The sequence below is a fragment of the Ornithodoros turicata genome, chromosome 6, assembly GCF_037126465.1.
Source record: "Ornithodoros turicata isolate Travis chromosome 6, ASM3712646v1, whole genome shotgun sequence".
NCBI lineage: Eukaryota > Metazoa > Arthropoda > Arachnida > Ixodida > Argasidae > Ornithodoros > Ornithodoros turicata.
Genome location: NC_088206.1, coordinates 51,016,684 through 51,032,724, shown reverse-complemented (window position 1 = coordinate 51,032,724; position 16,041 = coordinate 51,016,684). Strand labels below are relative to the sequence as shown.

At 44.7% G+C, this 16,041-nt stretch overlaps 1 protein-coding gene and 1 pseudogene across 1 annotated transcript in view; one reads left to right on the top strand and one right to left on the bottom strand.

Annotated features, from left to right (window-relative positions):
• Window positions 1-16,041, bottom strand: part of LOC135396678 (protein unc-79 homolog) — a 206,547-nt gene that overhangs the window by 73,240 nt on the left and 117,266 nt on the right. Inside the window, exons 29-39 of the mRNA XM_064627777.1 lie at window positions 14,331-14,507; window positions 13,833-13,964; window positions 13,645-13,766; window positions 13,394-13,453; window positions 13,243-13,325; window positions 10,217-10,259; window positions 9,955-10,137; window positions 9,745-9,883; window positions 5,947-7,294; window positions 434-1,290; window positions 230-380 (exon numbers count right to left, since the gene is read on the bottom strand). Of these exons, the coding sequence (XP_064483847.1) occupies window positions 230-380; window positions 434-1,290; window positions 5,947-7,294; window positions 9,745-9,883; window positions 9,955-10,137; window positions 10,217-10,259; window positions 13,243-13,325; window positions 13,394-13,453; window positions 13,645-13,766; window positions 13,833-13,964; window positions 14,331-14,507 (3,295 nt within the window). The remainder of the gene's footprint in view (window positions 1-229; window positions 381-433; window positions 1,291-5,946; window positions 7,295-9,744; window positions 9,884-9,954; window positions 10,138-10,216; window positions 10,260-13,242; window positions 13,326-13,393; window positions 13,454-13,644; window positions 13,767-13,832; window positions 13,965-14,330; window positions 14,508-16,041) is intronic.
• Window positions 11,352-12,704, top strand: LOC135396679 (uncharacterized; annotated as a pseudogene).

Genomic DNA, 16,041 nt, shown 5'->3' with positions numbered 1-16,041 from the left:
GAAGTTTACAGCATTTAGTTCTGATGCTCTAGGAGCTTAATTTGTGCAAAGATAGAAAATGCCATTATGTGTTACATCATATGAGAGATAGTCCAAAACTGCAAGGCTAGATTAAATAACAAGAAGCGCAATTAACCTGTATGTAAATGTAATGTAATTCACGAGCAAGCATGGCAGCACGGCACGTTACGTGGCATGCAACAGGAGAGGAGGAGGTTGGGGGGATTACTGTGTGAGTGGTAGAGCAGCGACGATGCTGCCCCACCTCGCAGCTCCTCCACGTGACTCCAGTGTCCGCTGCATCTCAACAGTGCTCAGGCCAGACTTGCGCTGCTTTCGGGGGCGGTAGTGCAGCCGCGTGCGTGCCTCTTCGCTCATCCCTATTCAATTACTTGGTCAGTGAGGTGTGTCAGATTATACCGATACCCAATACCTTTTTCTGGATGTGGTGTTGTAGGCAGTTCTTCTTCCTCCTTGACATCGGGGCTGTTTCCATGCGGTAGGAGAGCCGACTCCACCCTTCCGGCAGCACTAAGCACTTTGTCCAGAATGACGTCCTTCACAAGCACATCCCTCAGCCCCCCACTGATAGAATGTTCCTGAGGACGCATCCGCTCTTTTGCCTCCTCCCCACCTCCACTCTTCTCCTCTGCTTTTGTCGTGTCACTCACCGGGAACGTAAAGATCTGCTCTCCTTTCCGTGCCAACTTGGGCTGTTCCTTTTCCGCTGCACCGGATGATACAGACCCTGGGCTCGCTTCTGGTTTTGCCTCTAATCTCGGCCTTGGGGATCCAATGGGTGGAAGTGGTGATGTTTTCGCCACGGTGAGTATGTCTACACTCTCCGACTTTGCTCGCAGCTTTTTGAGAGGAGAGCCTGGTGTGCTGCGGATGTCCGGGTCTCGTCGTGTTGGAAGTGGACCCACAGGAAGAAGGCGCTCTAAAGAGGGGATCTCAATGGGAACCTTTGAGGTTGGAAGGAAAGGAGATTGGGTCTGGATGGATTTTGTACTTTCAAAGAGTCGTCCAGCATCAACACTGAGGGAAAAGACGTCGGTATGTCTTGCCGAGAGATCGCCTCGAGGCCGGAACTCAGTTGTGGAACCCAGGCTGCCCACTGACAGTTGTTTAGAGACAGGTGATTTAGAATGTCGTGGCTGAAGTCCAATGGGGAGGAGGCGCTCGGGGGTAGGTTTGACCATGAGGGGTTCTAAGAGAATAGGGCTATGTCTCTCAACACCCCAGAGAGAAGCCTTGGACGCGGGCACCTGGCTGCTCTCTGACCGGGTCCTGCAGTTAGGAGGAACACATCAATGCATATTCATTTAGAGTGAGTGAACTTGCAATATGAACCAGTTGAAATATTGTGCTTTTTGTAACATTGCTAGCAGTTTTGTTGACCTCAGTCTTAGAACAGCAATTGTCAACTACAAGGCTTCAAACATGAGGAGCAAAAGCTGAGTTCTTCACCAATATTAAGCGCAGTTGTCAGAAAGAGACCCCGTAGTCTTCTTCAAGAATGTGTATTGTTGCACCCAGTGATGGCCACTAACTACTTCTACAGTAGTTTAACTATAACTACTAACTACTTTGTGATTGAGTAGTTTAACTAGTAGTTCAACTACTTTTCAGGGGAGTAGCTAAAACTACTTTGTTAACTACTGCATTGTAGTTTGACTACATCTATAACTACTTAACGTTGTCCACCAACACCAATCCCTTGTAGTGTTCTTGGACCCCTAAATATGAATCACAAACAATAATAAACTTTGGCTCAAGCCATTGCTACGATCGTCAAATACGAAGCTTGCGGCGGGATTCTTTCTGTGCCTACGCGATAAACTAAGTTGCAGAATTATTTCACAGCAAATGAGGCTTCACTAGACAAGCATTAAAAGTGAACATTTAGTACACATGCACGACACAATTGCTCTGCACCTCCATTCTCATCAAACAAGTAGCCCCAAAGTAAAAGTTGGAAGCACAATCGTGCCGTAAAGCTTGCGGCACAATCTGAAGTAGTTGGCACCTTCAGTAACCTAACTTCTGTAGTTAACTACTTAAAATAGTAGTTTAACTAGTAGTTGCCACTATCTTTCTGCAGGTAGTTGATAACTACTTTTTAACTACAATCAGGTAGTTTAACTAGTAGTTTAACTACATGTAGTAGTTAACTACTGGCCATCACTGGTTGCACCCCTCTTTCAAACTGATGATGTCACGAACCTTGATATCATGTCATTACATGGCACAGAGAAACAAAACTGGAAGCACCACAATTGTGTGAGGTGGCCATCAGTAAAAGTTTCAACGTTAAAAATCTATCCCATCTCTCCAGTAGGCCTGTTTGTACAACGTCATAATGATGTCGTTTGCATTCCTGTTGTCTCAGTGTTTTTGCCCATGCTCAGATTTTTTCACTATGGAGTCATAATAATAGAAGTGCTAAAAACAAATAGATGTGAGGGAGACACCATACACCCAAAGCACTTCATGTGTGTACTGTCCATTCTTGTCCATTTGTTCTTAGCACTTTTATCGTAATGATCCCCAGCAGGGACTTTTTTTTTTTTCACTAGTTTTATGCCACACATAAGACATGTGTATCAAGCTCAGGTAAGTCTAGGTTTTCTTGCAGTCTCCTGGAAAACATGACTTAAAAATGTGTTACTTTTGCATGATTTGGCTTTATCTGAAGAAGCCTTGGCTTACCAGAAATATTCTTAAGTTGATAAAGATAAGAAATCAACAGTTTCAAAGGCTTGTCAAAACTTGAGACCCAGAGATTTTTTGCAAATACAGAGAGTTGAAGAGGGAAATCAAGAAGCCTTTAAAGGAGCAGTCTAGAGGCACACAACCTTGTTTCTGTTTTTGGTCGGTATGGAATGTTAGGCGGCCGAAAACAGTTTTCCCACAGTTAGTCCAACCGTAGTGAAATTGGGATGCCTGCAATAGCCCCCCCCCCCCCCCCCCCCCCCCCCGAGTCTCTTGTGCGCGAAACACCTTCCTTCGTCTTCAGGATAGCCACGTGATGAGCGCCGCCACGCGCGTCACTATGTGACGCGAGTGGTAGGGATGCTCCTCATTGGACCTGGGATCACATGATCGCAGGCCGGAGCGTCTGCTACCACTTCGGAGACGCCAGGCGTTCTCCGGCTGCGTGATGTCCGAAACGGAGGATTTGAAGGCTGTGAACGACGCGACCTTGATTTTTTGGGATCGCTGACACCACGGGAAGAAAGAATGGTGCAGCAAGAAATTAACTGTGTGTTGTTCAGCGATACCCCAGTGCTTCCCGACAGTGTGCAGCTTCTCTGACAGTTTTCACCACACTGTTGCTTCAGTGGCTAACAGGTGGTGCCACAATACCGACGTCATCGCTTGCTTTCTGCTACTGTGAGTTCTGATATTGCACAGACGCCACTGATATATTACTCTTACTATTGCAACCTTATTTTGCCAGGGTGCATATATGCTTTGTTTTTTTAAAAAACGTGATATAAATCATATTGCGAATAGAAGTCAACAAGAAACAGCTCGCAATGTTCGTAGCAGACGATTTTTCCTACCAACAAATGAGGGGGCTCTCTACCACAAATGTCACACTAGAGTGGGTGATTTGAGAGAGTAGGTAGGCAATTTTGCAAATTAATTGCGCCGCAATGAAACAACTTCGGACAAAAATATTTTGTGGGAATGCTTTTCACATAGTGCTTTACAAGATGAGGATGATTTATCATGAGGTTTCTGAGGACTCTGACAATGACTCTAGTTATGTGTGCTCAGGAAGTGAATAAGACGACAGTGATTTGGAATCAGCTCTCCCAGCGAAGAGGATGATGACGACACAGCTGATTTAGGAAGCAGTCGCGAGTAGCATTCATAGACAAAGACGACCCTCCACCTGCGCCTCCCCGGTTCCCATTTTCAGGGGCGCCTGGGAAACATTTCGGTGTTTTGGACGTATAAAAAAGGGACATTAACAAAAATGCTCCCACATTTGTATATTCGTTCCACCACCTTCCCACAAAATGTAATATATCCGCCATTTCTTTAGACAGAGCTAAAATTTTTGTGTTCACTTCCACAAAATGCCACATCCCAGGTGAAAAATTTCTGCAATCCCAGGTGGTTTATGAAAGGATTTCCACTTAAAACCACTTTGGACCACTTTGTACGTAAGTGGTTTCAAGTAGAAATCCTTTCATAAACCACTTGAGATTGCAGACATTTCTCACCTGGGATACTATGAGGGAAAAAAGTATCAGTTTTGTGTACAAAACTCGAAATTTTTTGGCCCTGAAACTTAATTAAAAATAATAAAGAGAGAAAGGAAAGCAATTTTTTTTTTTTTTTTGCTTGTACAATAAACAGAACTAAGTGTGTTAAACTACCACAAGAAACGAGGCTAGGATCCAGAACATGCATCTCTCCTGTATCAGTGGAATAGTAGCAAATGTACGCAGTTTAAATATTGTTTTACCATTACATTATTGTTGTACTGTTATATCTTTTTGTATTTTATGATGTATATGATATACACAGGGTTCTTCATTTTCCGGTTTTATGATTTTTCAAATTCGGGAGGGAAAAATCGGGTGCCAGTTGTAGGGTGGGGCTACCACGAAATACTCCGCCCTTAGATCCCGCCCATTTCAATGAAAATTTATCCCTAGTTTTTCTTCGCAGCCTCTCAACCCTAATCTCGGACTGTGACCCTACGTCATTTTGACGTAACCATGACGTAAAATATTAGTTTCAAAGCTTAAAAGTAATGTAGCGAAAGAGGGTCGATTACTTTGAGCGGCGACAGGTTTCGTGATGAGTCCGCATGTGCATTTCCATTTATTGTGTTGTATGAAGTCTGCAAGTGCTCGTCACAACAAAAAATTCATATCTTTCTTCATTTTTGTTTAATAATGATAGAAAACATCGCTGCACAACGTGCTTCACCGTGTAACACAGTTTCTTTGCATGGATCGCCGCCTCGTATATGTGAAAGTGGCATGCTTTTCGAAGCGTCGTACAATCAATGTTCTTGCAATATAGCGGTGTGCACACAAAAAGCTCATCGATCAAAGTTCACTGTTTGTTGAGCAAAACTATCAACGCTCATTTGCGGTAACGTTATTACCCCGTCAGCTCACGAGCAAAAGGAGCATATTGAAATGCGACTTCCATAACATCGTTTCGCATATCGAGCACACGAACACACGGAAAAATTTAAAAATAAGCTCAAGCTCATGATTTAAAGCACAAACCGATTTTTTATAAACGCGTTCACGGCTCATGCCACAGTGTCCGTTCGATATTTTGTATGATCCTTTGTGGGCATGTTTGTGGGTTTTGTCGTTTTGTCGCCTGTCGCGTGCCATCAGTGCCATCTCACGGCCACATACCACAATTATAAATGCCAGGTACAATCACGGTGTCACACAAACATTGCAGTCTTGCACACCTGTACGTCATGAAAATGACAAACAGCAAAAAAAGAAACTATGAGTGTGCTTTTTCGCACATTTTCCACGAAATTCAGTTTTACGCCAGAAGAGTTTTACGCTTCCGACTTGAAAGAACCGAAGCAATAAGGCAGGGTGGGCATGTCACAGGTGTGGCCTATGGGTTCTCAGGAGGAAACACCGATAAGGCGGGTCCCATCCCAGGATAACACGTTGGGCCACTGGATGATAAAGGTGTCAACCACTTTTAATATTCACACCATTCTTGATTGTGCACCAATGGCAGAAGAAATCAGGTAATCGACATTGATTTGACGAGGACAGGGCCCCTGTAGTTTGAACAGGTGGTTACATCCCCTCTGCATCTACACATTAAATAACACGATCTCTAGTTGCACAACTATAAATTATATTGAGGTGCAAGACTTCTGGTACAAGATTTAGCTCAAGTAAATACAGTATAGTACAGTAGTATGCAGTACAGTACCTGTGAACGGTTTCCTTCACCGAGCGTTGAGCAAGCGATCTTGCTGTCAGAAGGTCGAGAGATTTCACAGCCGCGGCTGGTTCCTTTGCAAATGACTTTACTGTGACAGCAGAATGTACTGCTGGTCTGACTTCTGCTTCCTTTGTCAAATGTTCCTTTTGCACAGCTTCTTCTAGAGTCACTTTCGGAAATGTAACTTCTTGTTGTCCACCTTCTGCCTTTCCAGGTTTAACTTTCATCGATCCAAGATCCATGGCACCCATGCGATAAATCTTTGGCTTTGGAGACCGGTTTGGACTAGCAGGTGGTGTTGAGATGCTAGACTTGTCAAATTCTGTAGTGGATTTTGAAGTTTGCAGAACACGTTCCTTTCCCGCAGGTGGCTTAATATCAAACGAAGCCATGTCTCTGCGGGTAAGACTGGGAGCTGCTTCCGCTTTAGCTCTGCTTTCAAATAACTTCCTGACAGACGCAACCTTCCCTTTGATGTCACTCAGATGCACGTCGGGAAGCCGGACTTCGGGTCTTTCCTCTCTTGCTTCACACTGAAGACTTGCCTCTGACAATAATGCACCAGGCTTCTTCTCTGGAAAGCAGAGGTCCTGAGCTGTGTCAGAAGCAGCTATAGACTTTGCTGCCATCGACAAACTTTCTGTCACTGGCTGGGATCCAGTTTCCTTAGTGCCAGATCCTTCTGTACGTTCTGCAGAAATAGTGTCAGTTCCAGCAGTTTTCTCCATTGCTTCCACTGTTGCTTTTTCAACGTGCGCCACTCGTACGCAGTTTTCGTTTGGCTTCACCTCCGATGAAGGTGCCACAAATGAAGATAGCTCACCAGTCATTTGGCTGTCTCCGCCGACTACAATGGGCTTGTCTGATATCTGCCATGTCGGATCTGTGACAGTGACAGCTTCTTGCCCTGACACTATATCGCGTACTACCCGCACATGAGCCTGCTCTGCTAATTCTGTTGCTGGTACAAATGGCACGAGTGCTTCTAGTTCTCCAGCAAATTCTACAGGTTCAGAGGTTTCGGACTTGGGACTTTCGGGTATGGCTTCCAACTCCGGTTCTGCATCATCCTCGTCGCCAGACCCATTGAACTCTGTAGTTCGAAGTGCTGGTTTCCACTGCTGTCTTTCAGTTATGTCCACTCGTCGTTCCCTGGAGGCATCTGTGTCATGCAACTCTCGAGCTAAAGGCCTGTGGTAAGCAGCTTTGGTTTCTAACCCTGTACCACTGCCACCAAAAGAGAAACGGATTTCATCTCCTCCTAGTGAGAGCTCGAGAGGAGCTGTTCCATCGTGCTCTTGAACGTTCTCCAAATCTACGGATGCTGTGCTTAAATCTGTAATGAAACAATACACATCAGCTATAGAGACGTTGATCTATACAGCTAACTACTTAGAAAACAGCGCAGAGACGGGACACGAAGAAGAAACAAGTGCACACGCAGAGCGCTGACTAGCAACTGAAGCTTTACTTCCCAAAGGGGGCAAAACCGAAAAGGAGAGAAGAACATGAAAGGAGGCAAATCAGGAACACTCTTGAAGATAACTAATCTCTTTGTACAATAGGTCCACTGACGGCTTGCTGACACGTCTTTCACCTCTATTATGAATTTGTGCTCTTTCGTAAATTTCCCTGGTGCGCCTGTCAGAGTACCTCCTAAGTACACGTGTGTCTTCCAAACAAGGCCGGCATCCGGAATCACGACAGTGCATGGCCAGGTTGCTGCCTGTGTGGGTTTGCAGGGAGGATGAGTGTTTTCGCAGCCTGTCAGACACCGTCCTGTTGGTAGCCGTCGTGTTCAGTGTAGAAATCGAATAAAAATAGCGAGATGCACATACAACAGTCTTTAGTTTTTCTAGTGACAGTTACTACCAGCTACCAACAACAACTATAGAAGAGAAAAAAAATGCGACCAACAATCCCTCGCGCAACAATATACCCTATAAAACAATCATTTTGACTTTTACTGTCAAATTATACATAGGGCCTGACTTTTTAGGGTTAAACCCGTATCCGCCCGATATTTACCCCCCGAACGAAACCTGTAAAACTCGGGTTTAACTCGAATCTACCCGAAAACATCCGGGTCGCGTGGCACACTCATAAGCGTGCATTAAAATAAAGTTTGATAACATTGCTAAACATTAGTTCCATGTTAAGACAAATTTTTATTAAACAAAAAAAAAATCACCCGAATACACCCGAATTCCTGACGACAGAATATGCCGTAACAGGATTTAACCCGAATACACCCGAATTTTCGAATGAAAAATATCACCCGATATTTACCCCCCGAATTTGGTCAAAAATAAAACCCGAAAAAGTCAGGCCCTAATTATACATTGTCTCTATAGAGGATGGACCTGCACATAACAATAAAGTTCGTCGTACTGATAACTCGTACAGCGATACCTAACTCCATGACGCTCACGCCATGGCAGCGCGCTGTCCAGCGTTACACCCTTCCGTGGACATTTTTCACATACATGTCATGTCCTTGCGGCTCTCCAGCGAACCACACTCGGCGTGTGCCTAGTGGATACGACAACGACACATGGCCAAACGAAACGACACGTGTCCAAGCAGCCACGTGGATAGCACAAAGAACCAAAACCGGTCCAGAATTGGACCGACAAGCTCACACTGTTCAAGCGATCTCCCCACTTCTGTCGACCCGATACTGTGCCATCTAGTGAAGACGGAGGAAACCCTCTCTGATGCCTCACACCTTCGCACCTTTTTGGTACGGAAGTCCCGCACGGGAATTCAAGATTCCCTTCGGCGACGATCAGTCATACTCTGGTGGCCTGCTGTTCACAAGATTCCTACCCCTGCTTCCTGCTTTGACACATTATCGGTACCTCTGTCAATGACAGCGTCCCAGCCGAAGAAACATGCGCTGTGAAAGTGATAGGTTTGAATGTTAAGTCAGCGATCATCGAGGATCATCACCGCGGAAGAATGGCGTCCATCGCGCGAAAGCACAGCATAACACAGTCGACAGCACAAGTACAAAGCGCAAGATGATCCGAGAGTATGCGTACCAAAAAGTTGAAGACGCATGCGTAAGCGTGCTTCATGCTGCTGACGTTCTCAACAATTTCATTGTGGAGCACGTACTGCCATATCATTACATCGCCCACCTCGACGCAGTTGAACGTGACGTTGTGCGTATCTACAACGGCAACCAAAAGCAATCAAAGCAGATGAGCTATTTTCAATAAAATATTGGTATTTCCACCCTCTTTCGTAGCGTCCGTCGTTAGCGTTGTTCGCAGGATAACACGCAAAGCGTGACTTCCGTAGCGTGGCGCTGACCTAGGTCAGACTTCCTGTAGCGATATTCCTCTCATAACGATTAAATTAGCGATAACCACTAATATCGTTATACGCAGGTTTCACTGTCATGGGTGCATGTCAATCAGAAACAGATCACTGCGAGTTTTGGAACGAGTGTGCTCAAAGCGCGTAACAAAAATAGTAGAAAACGTATCCAACAAAATTTTGCCTGTGCAGTAGTTGGAAATTCCACGCAGGGCAAAAGTACAGGCATAAAAGTTGCCCTGCAAGAGGAAAGTTCGGTGATGCCCCCCTCCCTAACACATACACACTTTGCGTTCGCTCTTGGAATGAGGCCCCCCCCCGGCAAAATTAAAACTCTGCGCCTGTGATGCAACACTCATAAAATAGAATAAGGTTTATTATAGAATCCTCTAAGACCACTGTATAGCACTGTTGCCTTAGCAAACAAACTCAGGGTACATCCAAAGGACACATCCATCCTACCTCTGGATCGTGAAGGAACTGGACTAAGAAATGGTTCTGGAATAGTCTTGCACTGGTGGTTCTGTGCTTCAAGGGTGTTTAGGACAATGTGAACCAACATCTGGATTTGTCTGGACAGTGTGGTGTTGCTGTAATCAAACTGAATGCAAAAAAAAAAAATCCATTGGCATTGCTGCTAAAAGCAATTTAGGTTGCTTTTTTTGTGCTTACTTTGTACAGAATGGAAATAACAGCCATAAGCCAGGAGTGACGTGCTGGTGGCTCCAAAAGCCACAAAGAGTAACGTGGCAAATGATGGTCATAGGAACAGCGCTGAGGGGATGGGCAGTAGGCCAGAACTGGAATACAAGTGCCCAGTAGGACATTGCCAATCTTGAAGTTATAGTCCAGCATCTGTGAAAAAATACACAAAGGCACCAGTGGGACAGACGTGACACTATCAAATCATTTGTTACTATAAAGCTGGATTTACCTTAGGCATTTGGACGAGAAATGCGCTGAAAACCGGTGAGTTTCTGCAACAAACAACACTCGTATTTACCAATGGCATACCGTATTTACTCGCGTAATTTGCGCCATCGCATAATTTGCGCACCCCCACTTTTTCACTAAAAAAGTTGTGAAAATAAAAACTCGCATAATTTGCGCACCCCTACTTTTGTGCGCAACAGAGGTCGTTCCCCTCTGACGCTCTCGCGTCGCGGGGCGCATGCTGCTCCTTCTTTCGAAAAAGGAGGGAGATCCTCACAACGAATTCCCTACATCATGTTGCGTAATGCAAGCAATGACTCTCCCTTGGTGGAGGAGATAAGATCAAAGGATTACCCGGTATGGTATCTTATCTCTGTTTTGACCTTTTATCCCCTCACTACAATAAACCGCGAAGCTGCGTGACATCGCGCTGGCTTAGGAAAGAACGACCAGAATACGTGGAGGGAACATATCAGGAAAACTTCTGGCGACAACATACGCATCAGCATTCCGCAAGCGGGCTTCACCTAACGCATGCGTGCTTTAGGAGAAGCTCACTTTAGAAAAAGCGTGGAAAGCACGTGCTGGCCCTTTTTGAATCATCTCGCAAATTTTTACAGCATTGGCCAAAAACGAAGAGAGAAAATCCTTACGATCGACTTCTTTCACTGACCGTTATAGAAAATGAACAGTCACTGTCTATTTTCTTGCCTAAATTTTTATTTTGGTGTATTTTTTTTTATACGAATTTCGGATGATACGAATGTGTTCCGCTACCCCGTGAGATTCCTATCACCGAGATTGTATTGTATTATTCACCTAAAGGACCATCTTTTAACAGATTTTGCACATTTTTCAAGTCAGCTTGTTAATGCCTCGCGTAATTTGCGCACCCCCAACCTTCGCGTCATTTTTCGGTAAAAAAAGTGCGCAAATTATGCGAGTAAATACGGTATTCTAGTGCAAACTTAGAAGCATAGGCTGGTGGGCTAGTTTGTACAGGGCACATGAAGGACTTAGTATAGGGAACACTGGACACAAGACAGAGAAGGCATAGACAGGACAGGCGTTGCAACTTGTTGTTGCAACGTGTTGTTGCGGAACTTTTTGCTAAACATCAGTCGGCACTAAAAGGCATGTTCAGCGGTGCCACTGTATCAGTCGTCATCGACGAAACGACCGACGATCGAGCGAAATCCGTTGTGAACGTACTGTTCGTTAAGGCGTCATCAACTGGCGACTCTTTGCAACCAGTCCTTGTGGACGTGACGTTCACAAATGATGTGAACGCCGCAGTAATCGGCCGGATCGTCGTCAAGGCACTCACGACGTACGGTGTTCAGTTCGAAGACGTAACCGTGCTTGTCACCGACAGCGCGTCATATATGAAGAATGCATTTCGCGAATGCATCCAACCACTGTGCTCCAACGCCGTCCACGTGACGTGTGTCGCGCATGGTGTCAATCTGATCGGCGCGACTATGTACAAATCATTTCCCCTCGTGGACAAATACGTTGGGGATATGAAGAAGGCTTTTCGACTTTCGAGCGGAAAGCGCGCACTGTTCAAGGCTCATCTGCAAGAATGTGGTGTGGAAAACCCCAGGGCGCCACCAGCCCCTGTGAAAACCAGATGGAATTCATGGATTGAGGCTGTGGAGCTCCACTCTGAGTACTTTGAGCACTACCCCTCTCTTTTGGAAAAAGTACAAGAAAGGTATGGAGATGCTGCTGGAGTAGACAGTTTAGTTTCCATGATGCAATAAATATATACAGAGCTGAAGTACACCACTCGGTGTATTGCCATTTTTGGCAAAAAGGTGGCCAGCCTGTTGAAGGCTGCAGAAGGTCAGGAAGTGGCTGCACAGAAGGTGTACAATGCCTTGTTTGCACTCTGGGGATACCTTAAAGCAGCATCTTTGGAAGATTACGTAGCCCTTATGAGGCAAGAGGGTGTGCAAGATGATGAAGCTGCTTATGTAGGAGAACAAATAAGAAGCGGAATGTGCCAGGCTGCCCGCAAAGCAGAAGAGCTCTTGGAAAAAAGTGACACCTGGAAATTTTTCAAGAGTACGAGGGCCCTAGACCCGCTGCAACTAAAGTAAATGTCATATGAACTTTGTGACTATGAGAACATCCCGGGTATAGGAAGAGATGCTGGAAACCTAGCAGCTGAGTGGTTGCTGTATATCAACACTGCAAAAGACTGCAAGTCTTCTGACCGTGACCTGGCCCCATCTGTCTCGAAGCAAGTCGACCCACCGCCACAGCCTTTTGACATCATTGGCTTTTGGGATGGCATGAAAACACTGACGCTGGCACTGGCATCAATTGCAGTCAAGTACCTGTGTGTACCCATAAACTCTGTTGATGCAGAGAGATCATTCAGCAGATATAAGATGATTGTCAGTGATAAACGTCATTCTCTGTCAGATGATAATACGAAGTACCATCTCATGCTTAGCCACAACAGCTTTTTAATGCTGTAGCTTCTTTCTGTATCTTGGGGGCCCAACAAAGATCTTTCTGTTTGAACTCAACACCGTTGAGCATGTGCCGCAGAAAAACGCAGAATTCACAATCCCCTGCCGCGGAATTCAGGATCTGCCGCAGCAGAAAATGGGTGGCCTTATAATCATAGTGTCCTCACAGACACGGACATCACACTTTATTTATTTATTTATGTTTTCAGGATAAACTTTTGGCTTATTGGTTTTACTGAGGATGATCCCCTCGTTACAAACATTAGATGAACAGTATGGATGTACATGAGTACTAAAAAGAATGGCATGAGTATGTAGGTGTGCATCTTATTGCAGGGCTCATCTGTGAAACTGAAAAGGAGAGACCAAGCTCCGAAGCTATGTAGACAAAGTTGTCATACCGTGTGTCTAATAGGCGGTGGTGCTCCGGAGCAAGTTTGGAATACTTACTTTTATTTATTTCTTGATTTAACCACAAAAATTACCACAAAAATCACACAAATCATTGCCACAAGGAGACGGTATAAAATGCAGAAAAGAATACCTTATCTTGTTTGGTGAAATTAAAAATCCCTTCTCAGCTTGGCTGTATCCAAGAAGTATGTTGAGGTGTCGTAAGACGATGAGCTTCGTACAAAAACGTAATTAGATTGATTAGACTAGATACGTTTGAGGAAGCGATACAACTAGCCTACCTGGTTCCTAGCCATAGATTTCTCTTCGACTGGATGGGATGGATCAGGTCTAGAGAGGAACTGGTGGTGAAAGAGTACAAAACGCAAAACAAGCGGGAGCACAGGGAGCAAACAAAACAAAAAGGAAGAGCAAAAAACAAAATGGGGATAGGTTATATCAGGGAATGAAAAGATGGCAATATTCAAAAACAAAAATTACATGCGAGTAAAACACATGATTAGTTCAACTAATTTTACGTAAATAGACAAACCTCTATGAGCAAGAAGACAAGCAGGTGTAAGGTGTCCTTGTCATAATCTTCCACGTCCATGACACGATGCAGAACATGCATCAGGTGTGCTTCTTCTTGCACCATATCCTTGATATGGCCATCTTTAAGTGGGGTGCAATGTAAGCTCGTCTCATCGAGTATGTTCGCTTTAGTTGCTCATAGCTCACCGGGGAAGAAGCTATTTGGAAAGTGCTGCATGGAGGGAAATCCGGTGACCGATACTGTGGAACTACTCATGCGAGAGCTCTTTCTCTTCAGGACAGGGGCTGATGATTGACGGCCATATACTTTCTCTTTGTCTGCAATAGTTGGAACAATACTAGTAAGTGAATAAGAAATGAAATAAATGAATATAAATATTAATTGTTTAGTAAAATTTAATTATTCAATTTAAGATTTTCAGGTTCCCCAGCAGAGGAAATTTTGGGAGAGTTCATCAAGACTAACTAACTAACTAACGTAATTGACACATCCCAAATACACATGTAAATGCATCGCATGGACAATACAAAAGAGTTCAAGGAGAATATATTCTAACAAATTATGTTCTCCCCCCACATGTTAAACTCAGAGTGGAAAGCTGGGCTAGTTGGTTGTCGTACATACAGAACATACTCGTCTGGTGTCATCCGAGCATACATATGTTAATACATATAGCAACATACCCATTTTGTCCTTCTGCGCAATCATGCCTCCAGGAGCAGAGAAGGCTCGCTTGTACGGCCACTTAGTGCCCAGGCTGGAGGTAAGGGAACGGCTGGCCTTTGTTAGAGACAATGCTTCATGAGCCCTGTTTACTTTGCGTTGGTATACTTCACTGTTTTTGTTGCTGTTCTTGAGATCTGCATCATACAGAGGACTGCACATCATACACTGCACGAACTACAATAGGATTGAGAACGCCAATTCGTTTTTACAATCCTGGGATTTCTGGATTTCTAAATGCGGATCCCGGGGCCCCGGGACAGGATCAGGATTTTTGTGCAACTGTCACCACGAGGTCGTAGAAGACCGTACCCACTTGCATCCACACTATTGCAAATACAGCATGTCTTTCCTACCTAATGATGTGTTTTTCTGCTCTCCCTTTTGATTCCTCCACAGCAACTACTAGAGTAGCCGACCGATTTTAAAGTGACCGGAAAAAAGCCTGAATAATACAGCAGTCCAAAAAACCTGACTATCACTAAATCCAACATTTTTTCACCACAGCTGCACCAAAGAAGGCTATAGCTGTGCCCTACTGCAACCGGTGCCTGTGTGTCATGATATCCCCTTGCATTTGCGCGAGCTTCATAGGTTCGTCGGACAGTTGTGGACGGGCAGGGTGATCCCGTTATTTGCCATAAGCGCTTGCACGAGCCTACCAAAATGGCTTTGGAGTGCACGAACAATATGAAAATGATAATGCTTGCTATGACAGAGTTCAAGGTAAGGGCCCTGGTCTCCAGCACGATCACAGCTTCAGTTCATTGAAGCTTCAGTGAACATTCGCATGAGGCCTTCAGCTTGATTAAATTCCGGCTAAATCGTATAAAAATTTTGTTGGTGCTGTGCTGAACACCTTCGTTCAACTTGTCACTCGGCATCTGAGTGACTTACCAACATCATTCCTGGTTTTTTTTCTTTTTGTTTTCGGTTTTGAATTGTGGTAGTGACCTTATGTGTTGCTATAGTTGAGAGTTTGAAAAGATCATTAGTGTTACATCATCGCATCATGGACACATGCGATGACGGCGATAATCAAGGAGTCGCAACATTGCAGAAAGTTTCTCCAATTCCAGGACTGTGTAAGTGCAGTGCCTGCAGCCTAAAAATGCCAACTAAAACACCAACAACAGTACAAAAAACTGCATTCACAAAATGTTACAGATGATAGCAAGGCGTGTGCTGTTAGACAAAAAAAGAGAGAAGCCCTAATTCCAAGATGTACAAGTTTATCTGACTAAACCAAAAGGTTGGTTATCCATAATTCATGATTGCATGCTTAAGACTAAGTTGATAATTTCTCGGATTGAGGGTTGTTGCTACTGCAATCACTTCATCGCCTTATACAGGGTGTCCTAGAAAACGTGTCATTGAATTATAATAAAAAAAAACTACGCCACCTAGAATCATGCGGTTAACGGTATTTGTTATTATTAGGTTTTCACCGCCTCGTGATGTGAATGTCATGTATCGTAAGCTTAATTATGTAAATATTTGGGAACTGAACTCGGGAATTTGCTAAGTGAATGTCACTTTTTTACCCCACCAACATAGGCACTGACTGCGGGGGGGCGCGGGGGCCCTTGCCCCCCCCACCCCCCACCCCCCCTCCCCCGGAACATGAACTAGGGGGGGGCGCCGCCTTCCTCGGGAAGTCCCGCTAAGAGG